Source organism: Pipra filicauda, unplaced genomic scaffold (assembly GCF_003945595.2).
Source record: "Pipra filicauda isolate LSUMZ 115617 unplaced genomic scaffold, ASM394559v2 scaffold239_size1682155_pilon, whole genome shotgun sequence".
Classification (NCBI taxonomy): domain Eukaryota; kingdom Metazoa; phylum Chordata; class Aves; order Passeriformes; family Pipridae; genus Pipra; species Pipra filicauda.
Window position 1 is genome coordinate 514,961 of NW_024104353.1, and position 24,349 is coordinate 539,309.

General features: G+C 39.3%; 1 protein-coding gene across 4 annotated transcripts in view; it reads left to right on the top strand.

Moving 5' to 3' along the window:
• Nucleotides 1-24,349, top strand: part of AFF2 (AF4/FMR2 family member 2) — a 336,299-nt gene that overhangs the window by 80,615 nt on the left and 231,335 nt on the right. For all 4 annotated transcript variants that reach the window (XM_027716444.2, XM_027716448.2, XM_027716445.2 and 1 more), the window contains exons 2-3: nt 5,471-5,591; nt 11,829-12,719. In XM_027716444.2, the coding sequence (XP_027572245.1) occupies nt 5,471-5,591; nt 11,829-12,719 (1,012 nt within the window). The remainder of the gene's footprint in view (nt 1-5,470; nt 5,592-11,828; nt 12,720-24,349) is intronic.

Here is a 24,349-nt window from a genome sequence, read left to right on the forward strand (position 1 = left end):
ATATTCTCATTGACCCAAGTTGGATTTCCCATGTAGGAAATATTTTCATGAGTGGGTTTTGATTTGGGATGTTTAATACCTTGTGCAGGCATGAGAGTTAGTTTTCAAGGAAGCTGAGTTTACTTCTCCAACTTCCTGAGTGCTTGTGGGCAAAGTAAAAACTATGAAGAAACAACCTTGGGAAAGGACTTTCAGTTCTCAAATTCATATCATTTTATATCCACTGTGTCTTAGTTTAGAAGCTTGTGTTTATTTCTTGTTTCCACAAATGACAAACATTTTAGTTTGAGAACTTCTTTCATCATTTAGGCACATCCGATATTTTAAGGGGGGTGGAACCAGTACAGGGGAATGTTTGATTTGATTATAGTTGTGCATTTTTGTGAATTGAGATGTGTTATTGAGAACAGCAACTACTTCTTCCCTAACTTGTGGATAAATGCTGTTTTTCTTGAATGTCATTCATTTATCCTCGTGGATGTAATCTGTCGCTGCTATAAAGCCTCTGTGCTCCAGCTTTTTTATTGATTCTTTCCCTATTGGGCTCTTGTTGTTTTGACTGAATCAACAGAGCAGTGTTCTGTTCTCATTCATGATTTGTCTGCAACATTAGGTGTTTGATCATTTTTCTCTCTTCTCCTTCTTAATATCACAGAGACTACTCCTTCCAACTGGTCTGACTTCTTTCTTCTGCTCTTTCTCCTGTCTTTCAGGCTCTTGTCTGGCTTGCCTAGTCCGCTGTGCTTTGGAGACTACTTCTGTGGCTGTGGTTAGCAAAACTTTGAAAACAAACCTCAAACGCTCGATCTCAGCCTTTAGCTGTTGGTTTCATTTCATCAGCTTTCCTTTAACTCTTCCCTCTAACCTCTTACTTTGTTGCAGTCTGTCCTAAAAGGTTTTTTTCTTTTCTCTCCAGATCTTTCTCACCACATCCTCTCACTTTCACCACAGATGATTGTACTGTCCTTTCCAGTGCCCCAAATTTTGCTCTCCTTCTAGTTCTCCTTTTTGTAGCCAGCGCTTGTCTGACTTCCATCTCTTATCGCCAGATCCACATTTGTAGCTTCCAATCCAAAACCTACATGCCTGTCTGTTATCTTTTGCCTTGATATAACCTCCTTCTGCCTCAGCCACCTTCTCCCCTTCTCCATTCTCCAGAGATCGAGATGGATCTGGGTTGTCCCCACAGCTCCCGAGGGCTGCACCGAGGGTGAAGGTGCAGCTCCACAGCCTCGCTGGCACTGCAGGCTCACACAGGCTGAGCACCTGGGCTGTCACAGTGCATCAGCTCACCACTGTCCCTTAGGCTGTCTAAGAATGGCAAATGAATGTATGCTGCTCTGATTGTAAAGAACTAAGTATCAAATGCTGTTATGCAAAATGCATTTGCAGCCTGCCCCAATGTTAAACGTATCAAAACCGTAATACAGTTGTAGTTGCTATTCTTTTTGCCATATCCAGCACGCTGGTAATTTGTAGATCAGTGGTCTCATGTGCTCTTGTACCATGCTTACTGCTCACCATTCCTGATCTTCTAAGATTTATGTACAGACTTCCCCATTCAAATTCAATTATTAATCTAATAAGTTGTAACAAAACAATAGAACTCATGTATTTAAACTGCATTGTCACATAATAGTTGTGCCTAGGGAACTGGCCTTCTTGGATACAATGAATACTGTGGCCTACAGCTGTTTCCTTCTAAATCTTGTTTTAAAATGTTTGCAAAAGTCTGTATTGTGATATCCCGCTCTCATGGCTTTAGAGGACTCATGAAGTATTTCTCATACTATAGTGAGACAGACTGAACTCTGATGTTCCTCATGGTATCTGACTATAGTTTTCACTGACACCTTCCCCACTAATCACATATCTGTATTTCACAGAACATTAGTTAAGCTAAAAATTAAACACAAGTCCCAGAGATTGCATTGTGGCCGCATTAAGAGTTTCTGGAGAGCATCCCATTAGGTTCTCAGTGCACTGCAGCCTTAAGATCTAATCATCATCCCTCTTTGGATTAAAAGGAACCCAAATAAATTGTTATCCTAATCTGTGTATGATCTTACAATATTTGACTTCCTGTAGACACAATCAGCGCCCTGTCAAGTGTTCCCATAGCAAAAGTACATTTGCAGAGAAATAAGCCAAGTAATGGACCTGACAGGATGAGCAACCACTTCCTTTTGCATAGATACTTTGTACACTTAAGGGTGCCATGTGACTGTTTAAGTGGAAAGTTCAAAATGAAGCTTTTTTTTCTGTTTGTTTTGTTTTTTTTTTTTTTTTGGGGGGGTGTGTGTTTTTTTTTTTGTTCTCACAAGAGAATATACAAGAGAGGGATTTGGATTGATGCAGAGGTGGCAATTCACTTAGTGCTTTGCTTGTGTTGTAACATGGATTCTCACAGTTTGGTTCTGTGTAAACACTGCTGGGGTCCAGGGCTTGAGGTGCACCTTTACATTCACCTCTTGGGTGCATGGATAACATTCATAAATGCACTATGAGAGAAATAGTTCAGTAGGTTGTGTTGGAAAATACTGTATTTTCAACCTTTTTACTGTTAACATTGTAAATACTGTGTTAGCTCAAGTTAATGGCTTTTAAAGTGATTATGCCACTCTGAATTATGCCACTGCTGTTTTCATCATTTTTGAATTTGTGGTTTTGTAATGTGTCATAAAACATATCTAAATAGTCTTAGGGCCTCTGCTGGTTTTTCTCAGATAGGATATGGCATAATGCCTCACTTGGTTCCCTAAATACTTTGCATGCTTGCAACCAGAGCTGGCTTTTAGGTAACAAAATGCTGGACCCTCACGAGGGGCGAGATACGTTCTGTGCTGTAGGCTGTGATCTCTGTGTTCAGTGGCCAGATTCAGTTTGATTTGAATGGGCCCAGGATTTCACCCTGAAACCCCAGGCCAGGGAAGCCATTGAGAAGCTGTAAAACACAGCTCTAACTTTCATGAATAATTCTTTCTGAAGTGAGTGCTGGCACTGCCTGGGATAGGACTGCTCCCGTAAGCAAAGATGATTTATGCAGGATATAAAATCTTTCTTAGACCAGATCCATGAGACTGGGTTTATAACTTCATAATGATCTGATCTTGCTGCAAGAGTCACCCAGTCTGTGGGTCAAACTGTCAAAGAAATCCCTGGAAAGATCTCCCATGAGAGGGATAACCATAGTGTGTCCCTACTCCTCCTGGGCTGGATTATTTCTGGGTTAAACCAGCCCCCTACTCCAGCAAAGTTGTGGGGAGGAGCCTTGTCCTCTTCTTTGGGTACCAATTTGGGAAACAGCTTGCGTTGACTTATTTCCATACTTGTGTATTATAATGTGGATTTAGGATATGAAAGGAAGGGATGCTTATCCCCCCTTCACTTTTAGTGAACAGTTTGCTTGTGGTTTGCAGCATTGCATCAGCAATGTGGTCACATATAGAATAGTAAAGTGACTGTTTTTACAACAGTTTCCCTTCTGTCTCTCTCAGGAAACCAGCAAACAGTACTAAACCTTCTGCAGAAATACCAGGATTGATTATAACAATGTTCTGGATCTTGCTTTTGGTGTTAGTCATGCCACTACATCAGGAAGTGTTATAAATAAATAAATTAAACAAAACAAAACGTGACATGTTTTCTACCTTCTAACCTGTAGAAGGAAAATGGGGATGGAAATCATTCAGCTCAGCCTATGTAGGTGGCTTTGCATTCAGTTTACAAGCCATAATCAAGCCTTATTCAATCCAACTCTGAGTGGTCTTGAATTGCTTAAACCAATTATTAATTCATATTTTTTATTTAGGGATCTCTCTGTGGCAGGTCTTTCCTTTTTTCTTTCCCTGCCTCTACAAAAACAAGTATATGAGTGTAAGGATAACATGGAGTCATCAGGCAACAGACATATGCTTTCCTGTGCTCTCTGCAGGGCTTGCAGGTTCAAACACAACCTGCCTGAATCATAAGAACTTTAATTGAGTAGATAAAGAGGTCCTCATAATTATAAACTGCAGTAGGTATAACAAGAGGCTAAATACATAGCTGTGGTTTTAATTAGCTGGTGCTTCAAATTAGTAATTGTGGTTTCACTCAGAAATCAGTGACTTTATACACTGTTAAAGCCTCATCACTGTGCAGTTCATTCCTCATTATATCTCTCGGTGTGAAGCTTTCAATACAACATCATGCTGAGCTAAAAAGGCAAAAGTTGTAGATATTTGGTTATCTTCCAAGTGCAGTGGAGCTCTGTGGAGATTTAATTCATTCTCGCCAGAGATAGGAGAATTAACTGTTCTTTGTTACAGCTGTAATATGTATGTTTGTGTGTAAGCATTTGTACACAGAGGCTGTGTGTGGATGTGTGCATGCATGTCCAGCACCTATCAGGGAAATACTGCTTATTGCAGATAACATCAGGGCATATACCAAATCTGCTATTCAAATTGTCATCTGGAATTTGGTAGCTAATTAGCTGACACAAAGCAGAGCCAAAAGCCTCATAACAAATCAAATACGGGTTGAAAGCACAGAAGTGTCCCTTAATGCTTGTCACATGAGAGGTTGTCAGTGCAAGTTGAAGCATGCATCTTTTCCTTTCCTATTTTTTCCCTCTCCTTCAGGGTTTTAATTATATCTTTTCCCTCAGAGGAGCAGGAGGTAGTTTGTAAAGCCAAAAGACCAAAGTACTTCAGTGCTATTCAGGGGAGAAGTGAATATGGTCTCTCAGCTTGTCATCTAGGTCTGGCAGGTGCACAAAGTAAGCTGACACACAGATAAGTGCCACTCACCATTGCTACACTGAGATGCTGGATTCTTTTCTGTGTGTTTGTATGTAGAATTTTATCTGATACTGGAATCAACTATCCCAAAGTCTCTTCTGGCAACCTGCTGCTACAAAACCACTTCGTAACCCCCCCCCCCCCCCCTTGACACCTACAGTGAAACTGTACATAAATTTTAACAAGAAGTGGGACAGAATTAGGTGGTCCAAACCACACATGGATGACCTGGAGCATTGGGATGGATGTTTAGTTAAATGGATTTTTAGATGTTGCTGTGCTTCTTTGACTTCACGTTTGCTTTCTCTGCCCATACACGCTCTGTGGGCACACGAGTGTGTGTGTGTGTGTGTGTGTTCACACTCATGTGTATGAACAGGCTGTTCATACAAAGACATCAAAGTATATTTTATTACTCTGCATAATACTCTGTTAGTTTGAAAAGAATATTTTTCTCTGTTTTCGTTTTAGAAGTGTACTGACTGGCCTACTGCCCAATTTTGCATAGTTTTATGATTCCAGGTTTAAATTTGGAAAAATTGTTCAGTGGCTGCTTCTTTCTTTCAGAATTATCCTTGGGAATTGCATTGTTTCTGATGTTTTATGGCTATTACTGATACTTATGAACATGTAACTAAATTATGGAGGAAATAACGTGTTGTCCTTTCTCTCTTTCTCTTCTTCAGTCACTATGAACAAGACCGGAGTGCACTTAAGCGGAAGGAATGGGAGAGAAGAAACCAGGAAGTCCAGCAAGATGAAGATCTCTTTGCTTCAGGTTTTAACCTCTTTGGGGAACCCTACAAGGTAAGTTGCATTGTTATATTTTGCATTTTCAGAATGGCTTTTACAAATACAGATAAAGCTTCTCTTCACCTGCAAGAAAGGGAAGTATCACATCTGCCTTGGTACTTATACTCTTGACTACACTGATTGTACAGATCAGCATACAGCAGCAGAGCAAAGTGAATGTGCTGCCCAGCTTAGCATGCTAGCATTGGCAGAATCAGGAATTTTGGTTACAGTCCAGTTCGAGATTCCTTCCTCTAAACACATAGCAAAGTCCTGCAGTAGAAGTATGTGCAGCTCCTGTTTCTATAAGTGGGTTTGTACAAAGCTAGCTATTAGTTCTTTTATTTTTAAGAAGAAAATATACGAGTTGTTAAAACCAATGTCCCCTCTATAAATAATGAGTTCATAAGCTTTTTTGTGCAATCATAACCATCCAAAGAAGTCTTTTGGGAGACTGAATCTTTGGGGAGCATAACAAGGGTATGAAAGGGACTTTTATGACAAGTCTTATTCTCTCTAAGGAGCCTTGCTGCCTGAGATTTTCATCACCAAGGGATGTCCCCCTTTATGATTTCTGCTGCTTTGATTTTCAGTAAGACATTCCCTAAAGAATTCATCAGAATGTAAATTTCCATATCTCTTTCTCCTCCCAATCAGTGACATCCATTGAAAGGCCACCACTTCATCTTTCCATTTTACATTGTTAGCAGCTGTAAGGGAAGATGAGGGCTCTTTGAAAATCACCCAGAAAGGAGGAGAAAAGACTGTCGTTATAATCATATGATGTCTAATAATTATAGACCACGGAAGTGCGGTGGATACACTTGACTCCAAGCTGTACTTTGGTTTAGGCTGACTTGAGGAGCAACAGGCCTTTCGTCCTTGAGGTGAACTTGCCTGCTGGAAGCCCCTGGCTGGCGTTCCAGGGAGTGAAGGTGTCTTGAAAAATATTTCAAAAGGCGGTTTTGAAACCCAAAAGTGCAAGGTAACCAAAGCACAGAACAAAATATCAGAGCTAAAATGAAGATGTCTCTCCCTACTCTCTTGACTAGCAGCCAACTTCTTCACCCTATAAATACTGCCATCAGGGTGGGCCCAATTTGATCTTACCCTGAAGTGCAGCTGGACTGCACACCAGATGACCCTCTGCTTGAGCAGGGATGCCTCTCAAGGGGTAGAGATTCCTTCCTTACCCAAGGCAGGGAGATCCCTTACCCATGACAGGTACTTGATAACTGACTGATACTATGCTGAATTAAACCTATGAAACATTGCTAGTCCATGTAGCTACTCAATATTATTGTAAATATTATATGAATAATTCCATTAGACTTAAACCATTGACCAAGTCTGAGGCTAAGATTGGATCCAGCCATGCTCAGGGTCCATAAGGAGTTTAGAGAGCAAGAGGTCTCTTCTGAGCCTTCTGACTGATGGGAGGGTTCTCCTTGATCTTTGCATCTCTGGTCTCTTGAATTAGAACCATTCTGACTCAATTTGCCTTTGTAGGTTTCTTCCATGCAGCAATTAAGAAGGTGAACCTTGGCATAAAACTTACTACTGGCAATAAGTTTTAATGTCAAACTACTGTTAAACTTTGTTGAATTCCATTGAATTTATCAACCTCTGTCAAATTATTTTACCTCAATAAAACACGTTGCTGCTTCTCTCTTTTGAGTGAGGTACATTCCACTCATCCATGACAGACATATTCAGCCAAATAAGGGCTATGCACTAGGATAGTTTGTTTGTGGGGTCTTTTTGATTTTTTTTTTTAATAAAAATCTAATAAATGCACTATTTCTGCTTTGAACCACATTTTAGCTTCTTTATGGGAATAATAACTTACTATGAACTGATTTTGTTGAGACTTCCTGCATGTCAGGCACGTTTTCATTCATGCAAGTAGTCATTTGGATTTTAGTAGATAGACCAGTTTGCAAAACACTGCAAAATTTTGTGTCGGGAACTGAAAACACGCAGCACCAATATCTGTTGTACTTCTTTCTTTTATTCCCAGACCTAGTGTCCTTACTTGTTTATCATGCCTTCCTCATTTACTTCAACAGTATCTAGAGAAGGGACAGTTGGGGTAGGGAATACCACCACTGCTGGTTTTGATGTTTTAAAGACTGAACAACTGGCAGCTGTTTTTTGGGTTGCAGTAGGGTTGGGGATATTAAAAGTTGCTTGAAGAAAAGAGCTCAGGTTTTCTCATGGAGTTTGCTGCCACTGTGCATCACAAGATGTGTGGATTATCTGCCTTCATCTATCATCTCTCTGCTCTAGCTGTTACAGCGTCTTTCTTTCCCTCTGTCAAATAAAACGTAGGTGTTCATTATAGTTTTGGACAAGTGCGTGTTTCTACATTGCTTCTTTGTAGTTTGTGTGTGTGCACTCACATGAAAAGACATATTTACTTCTGTGGGTGTATAAAATACATTTGTGCACGCTTGTTAAAAGATAAATGCCTCCTTTAGAAGCTCTGCTGTCTCATGCGGGGAAACAACACCTCTGACAACGTGATGACATCCAGCATTATTTTGGGAAGGTCAGGCAGCGAGGGCTGTGTTGCTCTTTAATGCAAATGGGTTGCAGGTCCTGCCTCCGAGCTCTGGTGCAACCTGCTCGTGTTTGATTTTGCAGAAGGGATCAGAGAAGGGCCTGCAGTGTTGTGGCAACAGACACTTGAAAAGGCAATGCTGGAGTTTTCCTGAGAGAAGCTGTAATTTTACTACTGAATTGTTGATACCTTTTAATGTTTTGAATTAGTAAAGAGTTTCAGAGATGAGTATTTTAAAAGAAAACAGTAGGAGCATTTTTGTTACTTTTCAAAGGAATTGCCTCAGAAGAGTTCAACTTGAGAAAGAGAACCCAATGGGCAGCATTTCCATTGTGGAGCCTTTGGTGAATGTTAAATCATTTATCTTTTTTCAGGTAAAGCCCCTCCATGCTTTTCAAGCTCAGCATAAAAAAGATCTCAGCTTCTAATCCATGGAGGGTAGTTTAACTATGAGGCATAAGAAAGTGAATGAATTATGAAACCTCAAGTTTCATACAAATTTTCACAAAACCCTTGTAAATTGGGCCTGTAAGTTTGAGTGCATTAGTTCTTTTCTTTGTAAAACTATAATGCAATAGCTAGCTAGCAAATTAGTCTTCCAGTAGGATTCTGTACAGATAGTTTTTGAAAGAAATAGGAGCAAATGCAGGAAGGTGTACATTTCCTAAACTAACAGGAGCCTAGAATGAGGGGGAAGGCTACTAACCATGATTCATAAACTAGGCATATAATTTATGCCTTGGAATACTCAAAATGCTGCATTTCCTTGATAGAAACAAAATTGTGCTTCAACATGCTGTTCAGAAAACAAGATGTACAGGGGTTTCCTTTAAGAAATCAGCCAATTATCCGGAATATGAAGGCAGAAATTGTCCCCAATCTGGAAGTAACAAAGAGCAACAAGAAATTATGACTGGATTTTGTGTTTCTCTTGCTGGTATCCAGGTTTGTCAATAATACTGTGCTGCTCATGAGAGCCCTGAATTTGTTGTGGAAATAAAGTAAAAACATTAATGTTATCCCTTATGTCTTAAATAAAGATAGTGCAGTGCACTACATGCCTGAGCTCGTTCAGATTGTGAAGCACAAATCTGATGTTGGCTCTGTGTGCTCTAGTTTTATTTCGGCGTAAACCAAATTAGTACTTACATTCATAATGTGTTGTTTTGCTTTGCAGTCTGGTCCAAAGGCCACTGAAGAGAGTACTTATCCTTCCATTGACTTCAATAACCATTGAATATGACCTTTAGTGCACTTAAAATATGCTAAGGATGTTTAAAATAATTTTAATCTCCATGACTTTCAGTAAATATATTTATTAATGTTCCCAGTAAATGACTACAAAAACCAATAATACCTAATATTTCTATAGTGTCTTTTATTCCCGGGATGTGAACATTGTGCATAAAATAGAGTTAATATCGGGCAAAATTATATTTATCATTATGTGACATGTAAAAGAAAATAAGTTGAGAAAATCAGATACCTCCAACACAAAATAATTGAAAAGATCTACATTGAAATTAAAATATTGATTCCCTCTGTGAGGATCTAGACAAGCACCATTTAATGTGCTGTGATGTTGAAGTGTTTCAGTGATGATATGTTGTCAGTACTTTTTTTTTTTAACTTCTGCCTTCTGGAAAATAAGCTAAATGCACCCTGGAAATGTAGCTGAACCACAGAGGGAAGGTTGGTGGTCAGGCTTTTCTCAGTACTGTTACTTCCCATGTGCTATCCCATAAGGAGTTAAAGTGTTTGGGGAAGGAGGAAACAGAACAAGTATGTAAGTGTTTAGACTTCGAATCATAATTCCTGCTGGGCCCTTAAGCACAATGGAATCTCCTTGTTTTAAATTTGGGGGTTGAACAGAGAGAGCCTGGTTTTGGCTGCTGCCCAAACAACTCATTGTGCAACTCAGTTGAAGGAGACTGCTCATATACAAAGAGCTTATTCTTGGCTTAGCTAGAATATAATTTTTGCCACTAAAATGACCAACCTAGGGACTTAGTTAGTGAATAAAAGTGATTCGTGGTTCTCCACAACTGGGATTATTAACTGTGTCAGTTAGGAGCACTGGCAAAATATATATAGATGAGAACAACATTGAACAGTTAATTTTTAAATCACTGCCTCAGTGCAGTGGTAATATATGTTAGAATCCCTTAGGATGAGCAAAAGCAAATTTGCATTTATTATCTTCTTTTTAAACATTTTTTATGGCATGTGCAGTACTAAGGAAAAAAAAATCTTTCTGCAGTATTCTTCTCATCTTCTGACTTGTTCAGCAGTGGGTAATAGAAGCAGATATTTCAGGAGAAGTGCATGCATGAATTTTTTTCATCTCTCAAACTTCTGCTTAATACTTGAGGAAAATGGGATCAGGGGCATGGTAGGATGCCTTGTTGAGGAGTCTGACACTCCCTAACCAAGCACAAGCTCATAGTGCTGCCTTTCCTCATCTTTATGGCCTGGTGTTAAGGTGCTGGTGGACTGTGGCACTATTTGCTTTATTGAGTGAAAAAAAAAACCCCAAGCATAAGTAGAAGTATAGTTGACTGTATCATGACATAGCTTTGACATTTAATTCCAGACTGTAGAAGTTAACCATCTGCCTAAACAGGAACTATAGTTTTTCTTTGTTTTTATCCTTTGAGTCTTGTAAAGTAATAAGCATAGGGAATAAGATGTTTTAGTTCTCTGCTGGTCATTTCAATGGAACAGAAAGGTCAGTGAGAAGGCTGGTGCTTTGGGTCTCTGTGGGGTGAGTTAGAACAGGAAGAGAGAGGAAATTAGCTGAATATTAATTATAGCTTCCAGCTTATTTGTCCATCTTTTTACAAGTGAAAGGGAAAAGGAAAAAGAAACTTCATACTTCAAAAGAAAAAGTATAATAGCAGTGAAACACAGATGAGTCAGTATTTATTTAATAATTACTGGAAATAAAAAAAAAGCAGGATTAAAAAATACAACCAGACTGCAGACAGCGGAAGAATCCCGATGCTTAAGAATGTGGCAATCATGTCTGTTTATGTTCTGTGAGAAAATATTTTTGAATTATCTTTTTATTTGAAGCTACCGTAGCGTCTGAGTGGGTAGAAGCTTTTTCTTTCCAGATTCATATGGTAGATACTTCAGGTCAAACTGAACCTTCTATGGAAAAGTAATTGGAGTTAAACTGGAGTGAAGAGTTTGGCACTGTTACAGGCTACCCAGCTTCTATTTATGGCAGGACTGTGGGTCAAGGGGCTGATAGAGCAATAACATACTTAAATACACTGTGTGATTGCAATTCAAATGCTCAGTAGCCAGTAATTGCACGTTCGTGTTTTGCACGATATGGAATGTACAAGCCCAACATCTCTGACATAAACCCAGCTTATTTTGAGCCTAACATCCATAACTGATGCAATTTAAACACTTCTCTGAGAGCATATTTAAGAAAATGGGAAGCAGTATACAAGTGTTACTGATGCAAGCCTGTTTCAAGAGATTCTTTGAACACAGTTATTGATAGGTTTTTCTTACATAACATATGCAAAATGTAATTGAAATTTAATTAAATGTCAGCATGACACCATTAAACAGCTAACATTTGCCATCTTCTAAGACAACTATTCTGAGCAGTAACTTGTAAATCAGGAATTTACTCATGCTTTTCTTGTCTCTTTTTTTTTTTGATATTTTAGACAAATAAAGGCGACGCCCTTGCAAACCGTGTCCAGAACACATTGGGAAATTATGATGAGATGAAGGATCTGTTAACCAACCACTCCAACCAGAGCCACCTTGTAGGAATCCCAAAGAATTCTGTCCCACAGACACCCATTGACAAAAATGAACAGAACTTTTTTCCAGAACCGAGAAACAGGATGATCCCATCTCATCAGATCAGCGGCAATTCATCGACATCAATGCCTCCTCCTTCTTCATTGTCATCAAATTCTGCTTTGCTACACAGTCACCAGAGCAGCAGGAAGTCGAGGACAGACTGGTCACGTGGTGGTCACAACTCTAGTGGGGCCCAGCCAAGCCAATCCAGCGGTCAGCAGAGTCGGACAAAGCATAGCTCTTCCCATGACCAGTCACAGGGCAGGTATGAAGACCTCTATAACTGTCAGAGTGAGCAGCATAAAAGTGGAGGGACCGAGGATGCAAATTCCATGGCAACATCTTCACATTCGAGGAGGCATGCTCATGCAAAGTCAGCACCTGGAGAGCACTCTTACAAAGAAAACAGTCATTCCAAGTCGCCCACCGAGCTGGAGTTTGTAGGCCATGGTCCTGGCTCTCCGCTTCCTTCCACTTCTTTGTTAACTGCAAACAATGGTCTTTCGACTCAGAATTTCCCACCAGGACTTCACTGTAAAAACAGCATGGTCCAGCAAAAGCCTACAGCATATGTCAGGCCTATGGACGGTCAGGACCAGGTACCCAATGACTCACCTGAACTGAAACCCCCACTAGAAATTGAGAGTGGATATGGAAATCAGTCCTTTGGAACACTGCTGGAAGGAAAAGTGAACACACCTAGTTCGAAGAACAAAGTACCAAAGCTCAACATTCCTCCTGTTAGTGAAGTAAGTGGTTTAAAATATCTTCTCTCTAGTACTGCTTGAGTATTTCATTCACTAAATATTTTTCTCTGGAAATATGAAGTTGCATTTCCTGGAATTACAGTGTAAAACATTCCTTCTTCTGGAATGTGCATGACTTCTTTCAGCAGTTTGTTGTGATAGTCCCAGTAGCAATATTTAATGTGGTTTTTAAAGCAGTTTGGAATACTGACATTGCTTGTTTATGATTAATATTAAAAGGCTACATCTCTGTTGGGTATAATATACGTATACCAGCTATACCAGTTCTGGACATCTCAGTTCATCTGCAATTTTCACTCTTGCATTCTCAGGTAGGAGGTAGTTTGACAGACAGATTGCTGTTTTAAACTCTAAGGAAAACCAGCAGTGTTCAAATTTCAGTGGTGCTAAACAGTCTTACCAGTGAGGAATTTATTTGCAGAGTTTGCTAAATTTCTATTGCTTTTAATGGAATTAATGTGACTTAGGTTCTGAATAATGCTTATGAAAATGTGTCCCATTGAAGCTCTTATGCATTTTGAGGAGCCCTTACTACTGGGATTCAGTCCCAATCTCTGCAACCTACAGTTTGAGCTGTTGAATTCTGCATTGCTGGTCAGTACAGTAGTCCTGTGAGGAACATTTTAGTTGGTTCATATTTGTGTCTGTTCCAAACAAAAATTTATAATAAGGATACTATTTATACTCTGAATACTTTTCCTTTTATTCTGAGTTTCTCCAAAACAGTAACCTTTGCAAGGTAGGTGTACAGTGTGCTTATGAGCAGAATTGCAAGATGGCTTTTTCATAGCTTTCTGTTTTCCCCACAGTATTTCCCTGCTTGGTAATATTTTTATACTGGGAATGAGGAGCGATGCATTCTTAAACCACTTTATTGCAAAAGGTCAGCTTTTTCTGTTGGAATAATTGTTTCAAGCCAATAATTTGTTTGACTATTTAAAAACTTGATGTTATTTATTAACATTCCAGGCAGCAACAAAGACTGATGTGTTTTGCAGTAGAACTTGGAATAATTTTCTGGGAACTGCATCTGAAAACAGTAAAAGACCTATTTATATCAAGTGGAAGCTGAGGGTTGCTTGCAGATGGTGTTTTATTAGAAAATGTATTTGTTAATAAACGTAGCTTTCTGCAAGATTACTTTACAGATGTTTCTGTTTATTTTTACCTTGGGTTAAAAATCTGCTGGTATAGATGACTTCAGAGCCTGTTGTGATTTGTCACTAGCATTGTTTGGCGAGAAAATAATTACATGCAAAGGAAATAATGATGTTGCAAAAGCAAATACTTTTTTTCTCTCTCACATCTATTAACACTATGAGTCAATAGAGGCACTTCAAAGTGCAGCATTAATACAGCGTATTTTTGGAAATAAAAATGTACCTTTTGCAATTTGTGTCAACGCTTAAGAATGCATTTTTAATTTTTTTTTAAATTTCTGAGTGAAATCCTGGCACTATGAAATCAATTGAGTTGTTAGCAATGTTTTTTTGGGTGCATGATTTCACTCTCGGTCTTTTTGCACAGCTCTAAGAACCTCTGATGTGAACTGTTGTTTTTGGACAGACTCCTGGTTGCACAGATGAAAAATTACATTATGAATATGTTGCAACTTCAGTTTATATCCTGTGTAGTGAAAAGTATAGGTGTATAATTAATTTCATTTGCGTTCAGATAAATGTTAAACTGTAGGCACTTTAGAAATGAGCGTAGATAATAACGCTGAAGCAGCCTGCGTTGTGAGAGCGAACAATAATTTGAAGAAGGAAAGAAAAAGCTGTGACAAAATAACTTTCCTTTCTGAGGCAGAACATAGGACAATAGCCAGACTGATGGATCTTTTTCAGGCAAATCTCCTCCTGAGTTTGGAGGGTTGGATTTTTTTTTCGCCTGTGTCAGGACTGTGAACTTTGGCCCTCTGTGTTTTTCCACAGATGTGTATCCTGAATTTGATTTACCTTGCGTTCAGCAATAAAACTCCTTCCAATCCAACATTATAGATAACTGGTTTAGTTTAAGCTTAATCAGAACTGACAGTGCACACCTGTGAAACCCATAACCTTTTCAGAATGACTGCAGCGAGTGGCTCTGTTGTAATCTTTATACAATTGATGTGGAGGCTTATGATCCTTTGGTGGTGCTTATCAATTTATGAACCTTCCCTAGCCACCTTGAGCCATAGTGATCTGCTTGAAACAATTTTGTTCCTGCTCCACAGATTTCCATCTTAACTGTTCCAGGTGGTGGTGGTGATCTTCTTCAAGCTAGGAATAGGAGAGTTACTTTTTTTGGGCCATTCCACTATAATTTGTACTGTGGCTTTCCTGTATCTCTGAGTCCATCTTTTCAAGTTGCTGAGTGCATTCATAGAGATTGCACACCAAACAGTTTTCAGTGATTTCCCTCAGAATTTTGCTTGCTCTTAAGATGAGGAATTATGTGAAGAAATAAGATGCCCAGGTGATGGTCCTGAAACAATGGCACCCATTAGGACATGCAAACTTGGGAAAGAGAAAGACAGTTCTCGCTATCTTTAGGAGGGGGAAGGGAATAAGTAACCAAATATTTGAACTAGTAGGTTTAAAAGAAGTGCTCAGACTGATGTGGAAATATGGTCTCATTTATCATGGCTTAATGGAATAGGATGTTGAGTGCCCTGGAAGCATTCTGCCATGTGTAAGGAAGTGATCAATTTTACAACATAATTTGTGTCACTTGAGGTGTTGCTCTAAGAATCTTTGCTCATTCTCTGGGCCCAATTCTGCCCTCGGAGATGCCCATCCATCTTTCAGCTCCTCTGGAGGAGACAACATTGTTAATGCCTCGCTGCTGGCGTGTCTCCGCTCTGCGATGGATTGTGGTTTAGTGCTTCCTGGGTTTGTAGACATTCACAGTAAGTTCACACACACTCACCAGATTGGGTCAGGATGTAGAGTTAGCAGCTCTTACACACCTGTGGACTAATCCTTGCCTGTGAGTGGATGCTGTTGTGTGATTTCCAGACCTTGATTCACCCACACAGAGCTAGTTCAGACCTGACTGTACCATGCATGGCCGTTTCTGGTAGAGAAATAGAAATAGCAGAGCCTCTGTAGACTTTCAGTTATTTCTCTGAAGGATTTCTTTGTGATTTTGTGATCCTTGTAACCTTTTCATTTGTTTTTCATACCAGTACTGTTTGCTAAGGGTGAAAGTAAAACATTTCACGGCTTGGTGCCTTGAGCAGCACCCAGTGTAACCACTAGTGCCCAGGCCTGGCAGCCTCTGAGGTTCCCAAGTTGTGAAGCAGATTCTTCTGAACTGGGGAGCCACAGGGCTGTCATGTGAGTTTAGGGGGACATGCAGAAATGCCTACAGATCTCATGACATGACATAGAGTTGATAACAATGGCTGTGGAGCTAAAACTGATAGAGAAATGATAAAAAACCTTAAGCTGTAAACATTATTTCCTGCTTCTTATTAACTCTCATCTCTTCAGTGTGTATTTACATGCATACTTACATACACATACATATATTAATTTTGAGCTTGCATTTAACATTTGGTAAATTGTGGCAAGCCTGGAATATCACAAAGAGCTTTTGTGTTATGTAGAATTCCACCTACTTAAATTGTATGATGGCAGATGATTGTTACTTGCCACTTGAAGAGAACTCCGCAGTTAAATCCTATGCATTTCTTCAAAAAAGTAGAGGTTAGAGACCACAATAACAGCTGATCCTCTCTCTGCTGCTTTAAAATCCAGAATCTTGATACATGTATGTATATTTAAACCTCTGGGAATCAGATGCTTACAAATTATTTCAAATCGCCTAACGCAGCAGGGGATGGCTGAAGGAAAGCCTGTACTTTGCAGATTGGGCTCGAACACAAATTACTGAGAGTACTGAGTAAAGCAAAGGGTTTTAAGGTCTGTGGGAATGTCAGAAGCTGCATTCCTGGAAAACCTTATGCACAGTTCCCCCGAACGAGGCATGGATTTCCAATAAATGTTTAGGGGTGGGGAATCAAGAGCAATTGAGATAATTTTTGATTCTCAAGGCAGAGTTTTTAAATCTCACCACAGAATCGGCTTCCTGTTTCTACGAAGTAGCAAATGCTCATGTACCAAATTTTCCCGAAAGTACAAAGCTAGGAACAAATCCAGAAGGCCTACGACATCTATGTCACCACCCACTTAAGTAATAAAAAATGGAGAACTTCTATTTTCACTTTACTTCTAGGAAAATATTTTGACGGGTTCAGTATACTGCGAAGTGATAAGCTTCTGTTACGTGCTTCAAATCATTCTGTTATCGCTGCATGTATTGATTAGCTTAGTGCTTTCTGAGCTAGCTATAAAAAAAGCTTCTCTCTTTCTGCATTAAAGAGCAAGAAAAATTGACAGGTAGATAACCATATTGATTGAACCTAAATAGTAAATGCAAGAGGCTTATATGTGACTTCTAAAACTCTTTAGAGGAACCAAACCCAGTATAATATGGGGGATTTTTTTAATTAAATGGAAAGTAGATGCCTTTAATTAACCAGCCCCACCCCTTTTTGATATACATGTTACTTTAGTTGCCAACTGTAGTACATTACCACAGTTGTGGGCAAATCACTTTTTTCAAATGCCAGCTTTAGCTTGTCCCCCAGACACTTGGAGCTCGGAAGAAGAATGGGCTGAATCACACATTAAGCTGAAATCCCTTTGCTTGGTTCATGTTTCAAAAGTCTGAGGCCAGAAACAAACCCAAAGAGCAGTATTTCTTGCAGTATTAGAGGTTACAGCCATATGTTTTTAATTTGTAAATACTGTGAGAAGTAATGTTCTTGTGATATTTCTAAATGAAGACCATATGACACCACTCGACTGAAGACCTCTTATTGTGGCCTTTTGAAGGCTACTGTCCGATGGCCTGGACAATGGCTAGCAAAGCTATTTTCCAGGGATAGCAAGAGGACAGCTTGTCTATTTTAAATCAAACATAAAGAAGCATATTTAGGACCCGATTTTGAGTTGCTGTGACCAATCCATTTCAGAACAGGGCACCTAAAGTCACTTGAATAGGTGTGGCTAAAAGAATTGATCATGTATGTTTGGTTTGGGGAAGGATGGGTTTGATAACTTCTTTCCCATTGTGCATTTGTTAGTGGGTTTTTGTTTTTTAAGCTAGTCCTAATTTTGTCTTGCTGGAAGGAAGGAAAAAAAAGTCTCAGTGAAATTAGAGTTATCTCTGCTTGTGAAGAGTCAGACTCGTGGTGTCTTAAAGAGTGATTAATTTTTTTCAAACCTTTTTGGAATTCCCAGTGCCAGAGTAACTGCTTGTCTCATTTGGCATCTTACGAAATGTCACAAAGTAAAATGGCCTGAAAGGCTTCAGGGAGAGCAGTAGAAGAATTTGTTTGGCTTGAGCAAAGATGTGGAGACATCATTTAACAGCTGCAGGGGGACTGTAGGGTGTATTCATGACTTTGACAATAGATTTGGTGTATGACTATGGAACAGTCACTTTGGTCCATCTGAGAGTCATTGTAGCCAGTTTAATTTGCAGAGGTTTTTTAATCAAATGGAAGGCAACAAACGTCATTCTTCCTGTTTCTCATTCTGGTGATTGGTCCTCAGTGCTTTGGTGCATCTGACTAGGGCAGGGGGTTACAGTATTTGCTCTTCACCTTTAAGGGACTGTTGTTCGGATACCCAGTGGAAAAGCATCGTTATAACTGCTTTTCCATATCTAAAACTGCATCTTTTCTGCTTCCTCCTATTAATTTAGGGAAAACATCAGAAGCCTTAAGTGTTGTGTTATCTTCATGTTAACTGGTAACGTACCCTTTGAATAATAAGCAGGAGTTGGTAGAGCTAATTTTTCAACACCTTGTATCCATCCATCTGGCATGCAAATGCATCAGGAAAGGTGTTCTTGGATCTTGGTAGTCTGCTTGGTTGTCAGCTAACAAGGGCATTCTTCTAGGGCCAGCCTAGCAGGTGTAACCAAGTTGAAACCTTTGCACTACTTGCTTATACTTTTCAGGCCCATAACCTGCTTCAATAAATATGTTATATTTATATTTTTATATACATATATGATATTTGCTGTGAACGGTGAAATAAAGAACGCTTATGTAAGAGAAGATGGGAAAATGCCATTTTCATGTATTTGAATGTTTTATGATGTGTGTTTTTTACTCTGGGCTGTGATCAGCCCTTGAGTGAAAAACATGTGTGCTTATACTGAGAACAGGATGGGCAGGTATTCAGGTATTGGCATTTGGCCTTCTGTGCTACAATAAATGGCCATTTGTAAACCTTACCATCAGTTACGTTAAATATTTATCTAATGCAGCCTGTAAAGTAACACACAGCTACTTTGAAAAAAATCTACCTACGTATTCACTGCTCTTTCCTGTCATAACTTTCAGATATTTTTTCCACAACTTCTATTCTTTGTAAAGAGATTTAGGTTTTAAATAGTCTGAGAACACAGAAGACACATGTTTTTTCCAACAGGCAGGAGAGTGTGCACACATTTTTGCATGGGCAGTGACAGCTGTTGTGAATCATCTCTGGGACTGAACATGGGGCTTCTAAGGACAGCCTCTGCTTCTTGAACGAGAGCAGGGACTCTCACCAGTAGCCTTAATTGACTTTGTCCCAGCGCCACTTATTTAGTGAATATGATGAAAACATTGCATCCAACACACACCTCTTAAATGCATAAAAAGAGGCCTAAAGAAAATCAGTGGGTGTAAATGTCGACTTGGAAAAGAAAGTTCTAATCCTGATGAAAATGGTTAAGTCAAGTAGAAAATTGGACTTCACTGTATCTGGTAGGAGTAGATCAGTAAGGAACAACTGAAATGCTCTCTTGAAAATGCCAGGAATCTGGGCAGCTGAATGGTGCAGAGTGTGATCAGGTGTTGTACAGGTAGTAGGAAAGGAAACAGAAAACACTGTTGAGTTGTTACATTAGCAAGCGAGACAGAAATACAGCTACCAAAAGGTAAAGGAGGAGGGACAGCACCATACATTACAAGCTGAATGAAGATTTACACAGAATATTGCAACAAGGGACGTAAGACATAGGGAAAGAAATAGAAGAAAAGGTTACTTATGCAACAGAGGCATGGAGGACATGAAGGAGATGCAGGTGTGAGGTGAACATACAGTGAACCTCTGCTTTGGCTTTCAGTAGGGGCATGGTGGCACAGAGCAGAGGATGGACAGTGGGTGTAAGCACAGGGAAACCGGGCTCACCGTATGGGAAAGAGGAATCGTTGGACTTGGGTGTGGTCACCTTTCTGGTGGAGATGGCAAGAGCAGAAGTGTTTAACTGCTCTTAAACTGGTCAAACTCCATCTTGTGAAAAGCTGTGTGTGATGTGCAAGTGGTTAACCCACGATCCAGCAGGGAGCCTCCTCCTGCTCTGTCTTCCTGCATTCTTACACACACGGGGTGCTTGCTCACATACACACCTCTGGGTGCTTTGTGTGCTTTAGTTCGTTGACATGCAGAATTGCACTCAGATTTAAACCATTACAGCAACACAATAGGATTCATATTTATAACATACCTTCAGAGTGTGAAAATCAGAGGAGGGTCTTATATGAGCATTTGTGGCTTTATGGCCAGAGCCACCTCCCTATAAGCTGGTAGTCCCTGATTCAAGTATGGAAAAGCATTTAGGAGCTGCAAGTGAAAACATCATATGGGAATACTTTAATAAAAAAAAACAGAGTGAAAGAAAGTTGAACATATAACTTGGCAACGCTCCATGAACTGCAGATATAGGTTAAAGTTATTTAGTTGGCAGGCGATTGCTAGTGTATTAGCAGTGTTGGGGAAAAAAAAAAAATCTAATTTCTGTATTTTGGCTTGTGCAGTAAAGAAATTCCTCCCACATAAATATGTTCATTTCACCTTCTGGGAAGTAAAGAAAGGAAACTGTAGCTGCAGTCTGTTATTTAATCTTCCTGAAATTAGCATTTGGTGCTCAGGAAGATTGAAAGATTTAATGCCAATGCCTTCCTCAAAAGAAAGAAATGACATACCACATATGCTTTAGCACTGGTTAGACTGTTAAATGGAATTAATCAAAATCCATGTTAAAATATTTCCATGTGTTAATTAGCAACAGTTTGGAACATTAAAATACATATTGGCTTGGGAATAAATTAGTGAAGAAATATCAGATTGAGTTTGTGGGCTTTTAATTGCAACATAATATACTGTGTGTTTTAGAAAGGTAAATGTAAATACACTCCTCTGAAATGCTGTGGCAATGTGCATTTAAAAATTGGGCAATAAACCAATATAAACCAGGCTTTTGTTACAGCAGAGAGAGTGATACCATTTCCCATTTTAAAAGAAACATTGAATTGTTCCCTCATCTAATAAAGCGAGAGAAAAACAGTTTAAAAATTCTGAGAGTTTCATCTCAGGCCAAAGGAAGTTTTAAAATTTCTCCTTTGAAAATCAGGATGATGTAGCAACTACCAACACCAGGTCTCCTGCTGAGTGTAGAAGAATTCACTTTTGCCTTTCTGTTCCTGCTGGGTCACTGCAAAGTTTGTTTTCCATTCTTTCATGCTGAGTCTTAAGAGCAGCAGAATAGCATAAATTTGGTTAGGTATGTAAATGGAACAAACAGGATTCATACTATTAATACACACGAGGCAGGTAGAGATATCTATGGTAGCATATTATAGATACCAAACTCCTAACTGAGAATGGTTGCCCCACAAAGTACCCGTTTCTCTTTCTAGGGAGGGAATGACTCTTATTTTTCATGACAAAATAATATGTAGAAACCATTTCCAAGAGGGTTCTTGGAGTTGCATTTCAGGTTTGATCTCCCATGTTCACATTGGTGGGGATGACTCTGTGTACATCCAGTGTGGGGAAGTTAAAAAGAAGGGAAGTGTTAATTTTATTTTTTCTATGGGTGCTGCTCAAGGAGCTATTTGTCAAATAACATTGAGCTCAAAGAAAAGGTTTGCAGAGTAGAGGGAGGAAGAGGCAAGATAAGTATGGATTCAGTCACTTTCCAGGCTAATGAGCCTATTTTTGCTTGGATTTGCAAAGATCTTTGAGAGAAGTCAGTGATCATAGTCTCTAAACCTCAATCCCCATTAATAGTGCCAATTAATACTGCCAGTCTAAACATATTTCAGTTGATACATGCTGCTTTCCCTTGCACACTTCCTTGGAATAATTTCCCATTGTTATATCCCCCAGATGTGTAAACTCGTTGGGTTATATTTCACTGAACTGCAAGCTGTGACACTTAAATCCACAAGACAAGCTGGCAATTACTTCTGCTGTTTGTAAATACCCAGGCATCCATTTACATTTGCCAGTATTTTAAATATAAACACTGAGATAATTCTTTCTTAAAGACGTTAAAATCCTGACATGTACTTTGTAAACTTAGAAAACCATCAAGATCCTCAGGTCACCTGGGGGAGTCAGGATTTGTATTTTATTACTTAGAGTTCACCCTGAAGGAAGGCTTCATGTCCTGGTCAGTAACCTTAACTAAGTTTAATCCTTTTTCATGCCAAGCAACCCTAACTTTCATGTCATCAGAAACTAAAAACATCTCAAATATATTAGTACCAGTACATGCTACTCTTACACTTGAACGTGGTTAATTTTGAACCTCTCTTTACATCTAGGATAAGCTTTCTTAAGCAGCTTCCTTGTGAAGTAAAAGTTCACAGTTTATTTTGCATTGGAATGAAGAGAGATTGTAATATCTTCTCTTCCCGCCAACACATGCAGTTACACATTGACATGAAATATGGCACAAATTTAGCTAGGGAAATACTGAAAAGAGTACTTTTTATTTGAAACAATTATTCTAGCAACCACATCATTTGCTCCACAGTCCCGTGATCACAAAGGTCACCATTTAACCTGGTTTTATGGCAAGGACCGGGCACTGTGGTGTCATGGACCACAAACGGTTTGCAGATCCGAGTTTGGAAATCAGGGATTTAGGGCTTTGCCACTGTTTCTGAAAGCAAAACTCAACCAATAAAGTTTCCTAAGGTCTGTGGAGTTGCAAAAAGCCAGTGAGGGGATATGGATTGTCTGTGCCGATAGTTGACATTTTTTCATTGTAATAAATTATTTCTTCTGCTGCCAGATAGAAAATGACTGTGCAGAGTGGAATGGAGATGGGGCTGCATTGGGCAAGTTTCTGCATTTTGAATACAAAGAATTTCATTTAATTCCCACTAAATTTTACGTACGAGTGCTATTGCTTTTCCCCCTCCATGTAGTGATAAACTGGTTCTTGCCAGTTCCTTGGAACATAAAATACCCAATTCTCTGCACTAAAGATAAACAAAATAAACCAGACTGAGAAGCAAACCCTTCTCCAAGGGATGTAGAGGTGATGGTAAAGTACAGACAGGCTAGATCTGTCTTACTCTTTTGTGATTGCTGCGGGTAATCCTGCTAATTCCACGTGAGGACTAAGGCTTTCTGATTTTCATTAGAAGAAGCAAAATTGGGCCATAAATGATCAATCTGAATAAGACTTATTTATGACTGAAAGAAAGAGTAGGATGTAGCAGAGATATAGAGAATTATTGCTCTTCAGAGGAGAAGAAAAATTAGAATTTGCAAATGCTGTTTTCGTAAACACATTTTATTAAGATGTAACTGCACCTGCATTTCATCAAGAAAATTGTTTGCTACAGTTTTTAATATACTTTGATATATTGAATATATTTGATTTATTTTGATAATAATGTTTTTTCTTTTATTAGTATTCTACATTCTATAAATCCCTAGTCCCAAGTATCAGATTTTGTGAGAGATGGCCTGTTTACTTATAATTTTCATCCCACTTTTTCAGAACCAGTGTTTTAACTATAATGAAACCCTCAGATAAGCAACCAGATTTCAGATGCTAAATGATTTAGCTAAATCAGAAATATCATATTACTATTGACTCAGCTTGGTTATAAGAGCCAGGTGCTGGAAAGAAAAAGAGTGCCTTTCTGTTAGCATTTTGGTTTATCTGAGGAACACACTTTGGAAGCAAATCTGATCTTCCTCAGTTGCTGCTCTTTGGTTGACTGAGGAGTGGTCTCAGGATACATGAACTAAAGGACGACCAGAGAAGCTCTGCAGGGATGCCTGTAACGTGCTCCAGATGCTCTCTGGTGCTCAGGAGAAGTCACACCAGTGCCACACAGCCCCTTCTCTCTCCTCCTTTCTCCCCAAGACTCACACCCTGTGTTCTCTGGCTTCTTGGCACCAGCTCTCTCCACTGATTGACTTCTGCTGTGCTGTGCTTCTTATTAATGTAGATACAGCTTTGTTCTCTGGCCCTGGGACAGATAGTGAGTGACTTGGGGTTAAATTACCTGTCATAGTATTATAAAAAGGGCAACTAAATTCATAGCTTGCTTGTAAGAACTGTAAACACCTATATGAGCAGGTGACAAGAATGGAGAAGACTCTCTCTGTCTTGTCCTCACATGGCCTGCACTCTCTAGTTCCTTGAGAAGGGAGAACTTCTGTAGGTGCTAGAGGCAACTTCCATAACTAAGCACGTTAAAAGAGAACTGATTTTTACAGCCTAGTATGGAAGATTTTCCGTAGCAAATCTCG